The 6,000-nt window shown below is 51.5% G+C and overlaps 1 protein-coding gene across 1 annotated transcript in view; it reads left to right on the top strand.

The window, feature by feature from the left end:
• PLCG2 (phospholipase C gamma 2) overlaps nt 1-6,000 on the top strand; it is a 155,080-nt gene that overhangs the window by 107,799 nt on the left and 41,281 nt on the right. Inside the window, exons 16-20 of the mRNA XM_040254066.1 lie at nt 1,092-1,181; nt 1,765-1,940; nt 3,251-3,451; nt 4,310-4,429; nt 5,535-5,715. Coding sequence (XP_040110000.1) covers nt 1,092-1,181; nt 1,765-1,940; nt 3,251-3,451; nt 4,310-4,429; nt 5,535-5,715 — 768 coding nt within the window. The remainder of the gene's footprint in view (nt 1-1,091; nt 1,182-1,764; nt 1,941-3,250; nt 3,452-4,309; nt 4,430-5,534; nt 5,716-6,000) is intronic.

Here is a 6,000-nt window from a genome sequence, read left to right as displayed (position 1 = left end):
ATACATCCTTCAGCCAGTTTCACACACACACACACACACACACACACACACCTCATACATCCTTCAGCCAGTTTCCCCAAATGATAACATCCTCTGTAACCAGAGTGTAATTGTCATAACCAGGAAGTGGAACACTAGCTACATTACTAGGGACTAACCTATGGGCCTTATTCCAGTCTGTCCACTGATGTCCTTTTTCTGGTCTAAGGGATGCAATAATGCAATTAGTTGTCCTAACTCCTTAGTATCCTCCAATCAGACAGTTCCACTGGGAACATTGTCATTATTATTATTGGCTGTGCCACACGGCTTGCAGGATCTCGGTTCCCCGATCAGGAGTTGAACCCAGGTCCCCTGCGTGGAAGCGTGAAGTTCTAACCACTGGACCGCCTGGGAATTCCCAAAGTAACATTGTTTTTTGATAAAAATGAGGCGTTTTGAATGTTAATGCCACTTCTCATATCCCTTAACCTAACATGGCAATCCGTTTGAGTCGGTATTGATCAAATGATCGATTGAAGTATATAATTGATATACAGTGTTGTATTCATTTCAGGTGTATAGCAAAGGGATTATTATAGATTTTATATAAATATGTAATATTTGTTTTTCTGCAAATATTTGAGTATTTTTTACATGTCCTTATAGCCTAGAAATAAACCTTAAAAATGGTTAAATAAAGAATTAAGTCATATTTAAAAGTTGAAGAAAGGGTCTCTAGACAGACTGGCTGAGAAATCATGAAAGTTTTAAAAGGAAGATGAAATAGAAAAAGACAGTCATGAAGACACGCACAGAGAAAACAATCCCATCATTCATAAAAGGCTTGAAATTAAGTGAATACGATACTGCATTGTGTCTACTTATAGACTACTGAATAAAGAAGTCCTCAAAATGCTAAAAGAACCCCAGAATAATAGGTGTTTTAAAGGAAACATCTCACAGGGGCTTGAGTTCAGTGAAACCACCATAAGTGGCTACAAACGTGGGAAAGGCAAGTCCCCAGGGTGACGCCAGGCAGGAGCCTTGGGCCTCAGAGTTGATAGAGCAGAGATTTTGGGGGGAGACCTAATGCTGATCTTACTTTGTAGAAATGGACTCGGCACTACTGTGCCATTGCTGATGCCAAGCTGTCCTTCAGCGATGACATTGAACAGACTGTGGAAGAGGAGCTGCCCCTGGTAGGTGGAGACCTTCTATACTGCTCCTCTCATCCAGTTCAGGCCTGGACATGCTCAGCCCATCCATGCAGCTGCCTCTTTGGGTACCAAGGCTTGCCTGGCTCTTCTCTGATTGGTTGGCTGGCCCATGTGCTTAGCCAATGAGGCTTAAGAGTCTTTCCTGCTCTCTGAAAGGCTTGATTGGCCTGTGCTACCTGGGGAGGATGAGGACATTTGGATGCTCCGTTCAACCCCGCTCCGTTCAACCCCACTCCCTGCCCTCTGCTCCTGGGCTGCTGACCATCCTTGGTGCTGTTCCTTGCGTGCAGCCCCCAGGGTATTGTAGCTTTCAGACTTCGTGTATGATAGAGTTGAGGCTGTACTGGGCCATGACTCAGGAGGCCACCAGAAATGGGGGCTGTCAGGAGTAGGTGGCTGGCCGGGGGAGGGCAGTGGAGGCTGGCTTCCCAGACCTCTTGGGGTGAAGGCAAGCTGAGGCCATCCTTGGTCTGTTATCCAGTCCCCTGAAGCAGCGTGCACAGATGGACCGGCCTGGTGATGCTTGTCCTGGTTTTCAGAAGCCTCTCCTCTCTTTGTGGCCCAGGATATACCCCCCACAGAGCTGCATTTTGGGGAGAAGTGGTTCCACAAGAAAGTGGAGAAGAGGACAAGTGCCGAGAAGCTGCTGCAGGAATACTGCGCTGAGACAGGGGGCAAGGATGGGACCTTCTTGGTGCGGGAGAGTGAGACTTTCCCCAACGACTACACCCTGTCCTTCTGGTAATGCCCCTCTGTCCGGGCCATGCCCACCTCCCCACAGCTGGAGGGATCGAGGGGCCATGTGGCAAGTGGTACCAGCTTAGGCTGGATTTGGGTGGAGCTGGGCTAGAAACCGAGGCTTCCCTGGTGACTCAGTGGTAAAGAATCCGCCTGCAGTGCAGAGCCACAGAAGACACGGGTTTGATCCCTGGGTCGGGAAGATCCCCTGGAGAAGGGAATGGCTACCCACTCCAGTACTCTTGCCTGGGAAATTCCATGGACAGAGGAGCCTGGTGGGCTGCATAGGGTCGCAGAGAGTTGGACACACTGAAGTGGCTTAGCATGCACACATGGGCTAGAAACCCAGACTTCATTTAGTGAGTTTTGGGGGGCAAGACTTGGGTTGAGTGAGGCCCCCGAAACGTAGTCATCAACATTAGTGATATTTCAGTGCAATATCAAATATTATAAAGTAACCTTACAGAACTGTGGTGAGGCTATAGTGAGCTCATCTACATTAATTCATTAAAATATGCTTATTTTGGGGGTACTTGCTCAGTGCTAGGCACAGTGACTTAGCAGTGACTAGGCAGACACAGTCCCTGTCCTCTTGAAAATTAGGGTCTGAGAATGGAGATGGACAGTGAAAAAGGAATCACGCAAATAATGCATAATTCTAGTGGTGACAAGTGCAATGAGAAAAATGCAGGACGTTTTGAACGTCAGTGAGAGCAGGATCTGGTGTGATGTTGGGAGAAAGATCAGGGAAGACTTCCTGAAAGAAGTGGTATTTAAATTGAGACCTAAAGGATAAAAGTTCCAATATTAACAACATACAAATAATAGTGAGAGCTAACACCTGTAAGATGCTTACCATGTAACAGGCAGCATTCCAGGCACATTCTCTGTGTGTGATCTTGTTTCATCCTCAGGATATCTCTGTGAGGCAGATACTGCCATTATCCTTGCTGGACCACTAGGATCGTAATAGGGAGGCTCAAAGGGGACAAGTCACTTGTTCAGGGTCACTTAGCTCATCAGTGGCAGAGTCAGGATTGGAACCCAGGCTGTCTGGCTCCAGAGGAGCAGTTAGGTAGGTAAAGGGGACAGCAGGCAGAGGGAGTAGGTGGAATGTTCTGGAATCCAGGCTCAAGGAGTAGCTTGTATGGAAGCCCTGGTGGGTTCAAAGAGCAGAGGGAGGCCTGTGCGGCCACACACAGCGTCCACCCTGGGGGCCGCGGCTGCAGCTCTGGCCTGTCCTGCGCCCTCTGCTGCCCCGGGTGCAGGAGGAGCCCCCTGGGCTGGCTTTGACGGGGTCCCTCTCCCTGCAGGCGGTCAGGCCGCGTGCAGCACTGCCGGATCCGCTCCACCATGGAGGGCGGGACCATGAAGTACTACCTGACCGACAACCTCATGTTCACCAGCATCTACGCCCTCATCCAGCACTACCGCGAGACACACCTGCGCTGCGCCGAGTTCGAGCTCCGGCTGACCGACCCCGTGCCCAACCCCAACCCGCACGAGTCCAAGCCGTACGTGTGCCCGTGCTCTGGGGGCGCGAGTCAGAAACGCCAGCCTTGCGGGTGGGCCAGGGCCCGCATTCGCACAAGGCTCCTTACCTGGGCCCACCGGGTTCTCTCTAAGTTCCCCAGGACGGCCGCTGTCCAGAAGCCTGCTGCCCGTTCCTCCTGCCTCTCCCTCCGCTGCTCCCATCCTTTCTTCTGCTTCATCTTCAGAGTCCCGAGGTCTTGGCCTTTGATTTTTCAGAGACGAATTCTGACCTGGTGTTACTGTTCTACTTGTCAGAGCTCATTCCTGTTGGTCTGAAAGCAAAAAATAAAAATAAAAATAATTGTAAAGAGAATATTGGTTAGGCCTTACAAAGGGTTAACTAGTTCTGAAAAGAAAAGAGTAATTTTTAAGCAGAAGCCTGCTCAAGTGCACCTTTCTGAGGAAGCCATATAGCTGTGACAACTTTGATTTTTACTTTTCTTGTCTGTATTCAAGTGGATGGCCTTAAAATTTGCTATTTTTGCATCTTTAAAATTAACTCCCAACCCCTCTAAAACCCCGTTCTGTGTGTTTTCTGCCTCTGGTTTTCTGAGACACTGCAGGGGCTGTGTCTGGCAGGGGGTTAAAGATTTAAGTTGGTTTATTCTCTCTTGCTCCAAGCAGACTCCCTACACAAATGCTTCACCCAAGCTGTGTCTGGGTGATTGTTTTCAAAGTTGCCGTCTCTAGAGGGGATTTCAGATGGGGAGGCCTGCTGTGTAATTTCCGTGGTGGGCTCCGGGGTCGTATTTCAGGCCTCCCGGGGACCCACCACGTCCTCCTCCGCTGCCAGTCTTAGCGGCCTCTCCCCTGGCCATTTCCCCGGGCCTGTGCTGCAGGTGGTACTACGATGGGCTGAGCCGCGGAGAAGCGGAGGACATGCTGATGAGGGTCCCCCGGGACGGGGCCTTCCTGATCCGGAAGCGGGAAGGTACTGACTCCTACGCCATCACCTTCAGGTAAGTATCTGGGCTGCAGCCACTTCTCACTTTGCAGAGGCGCCTGGGCAGGGCAGGTGGGAGAAGAAAGCGGGAACTGCAGGTAGGCGCTGAGCCTAGTGGCCTCTCAGCTGTGATGGGGACAGCAATAGTAACAGTGATAGCAAAAGCAGATGCTCACGTGTGCTTTCAGCATGCCAGGCGCTGCTCTGTACTCCCGAGAGTGATGTGGTTTACATGAATTCATTTAATCTTCCCAAAACTCTATGGGGTGAGCGTGACCCATACCCCTACTTTTTGGAGGAGGAAACTGAGGCGCAGGGAGATGGAACGACCTGCTGAAAACATGCAGCCCGTTAGCGGTGGAGGTGGAGTTTGCACCCCAGCAGCACTGGCAACCCAGATGGGTGATGCAGCTTCAGTCTCCTCTCATCCGCCGTTGCCAGTGACTGCCAGTGGGCAGGCCGTGTGGACCAGCCGTCTCAGGGCCGTGGCTCTCTGTGTTAATTCTACCCCAAGACACCTGAGTCCTCCACTCTGTACCGAAAGCAGTAGGAGGGAGGGTCAGACCCTGTTCATCCCACTGCCCCTGCATCTCCCCACCTGCAGGGCTCCCCTGCGTGCTCTTGGTGATGGTGGTGCAGTACTGGGCGCCAAAGACCGGGTTCCCAGGTGATGCTCCGGACACTGGGCTACCTTCAGGGCCTCACTTCTTTATTTTCATTTATTTATTTTTAAATTAATATTTTTTCAAATACTTTAAAAATATTTATTTAGCTTTGCCAAGTCTTAGTTGCAGTATGTGGGATCTAGTTCCCTGACCAGGGATTGAACTCAGGGTATCTCCTTTGGGGGTGCAGAGTCTTAGCCACTGAGCTGCCAGGGAAGTCCCTTCAAATACTCTTTTGACCTCACTGCATGGCATGTGGGATCTTGGTTACCTGACCAGGGATCAAACCTGTGCCCCTTGCGTTGGAAGTTTGGAGCTTGCCCACTGGGCGCCAGGGAAGTCCCGCCACGTCTGTCTGTCTGGTGCCCTAGGATGGGTGACTGGGCTGTCTGGCTCCTGGGCTGGTGTGGCTGTCGCCCGGCTGTGGGATGCCAGCCCTGTGTGCTCTCCCCCCAGGGCCAGGGGCAAGGTGAAGCACTGTCGCATCAACCGAGACGGCCGGCACTTCGTGCTGGGCACCTCCGCCTACTTTGAGAGCCTCGTGGAGCTGGTCAGCTACTATGAGAAGCATGCACTCTACCGGAAGATGAAACTGCGCTATCCTGTGACCCCCGAGCTGCTGGAGCGCTACAACATGGTGGGTGGCTGACCCGCCCGGGACGTGGCCGGATAGCCCGTCTGAGGTTACGATTCACCTGTTGGTTCATTCAGCAAACCTTTATCGAGCACGTGTGTGCGTCCCACATGGCTCTGGGTCCAAAACTGCAGAGTGGACGCAGACTCTGCCCCTGTGCTCTTACCGTCCAGTGTGGGTGAGACAGATGACACACGAAATGAAGAACTATCAGAGCACGTGTCAGCTGATAGGATGATAAGAGCTACAGACACTGAGCCAGTGTTACAGACACGCTGAGACAGGTGG

Source organism: Oryx dammah, unplaced genomic scaffold (assembly GCF_014754425.2).
Source record: "Oryx dammah isolate SB20612 unplaced genomic scaffold, SCBI_Odam_1.1 HiC_scaffold_13, whole genome shotgun sequence".
NCBI classification, from domain to species: Eukaryota; Metazoa; Chordata; class Mammalia; order Artiodactyla; family Bovidae; genus Oryx; species Oryx dammah.
This window is presented reverse-complemented; position numbering and strand designations above follow the sequence as displayed.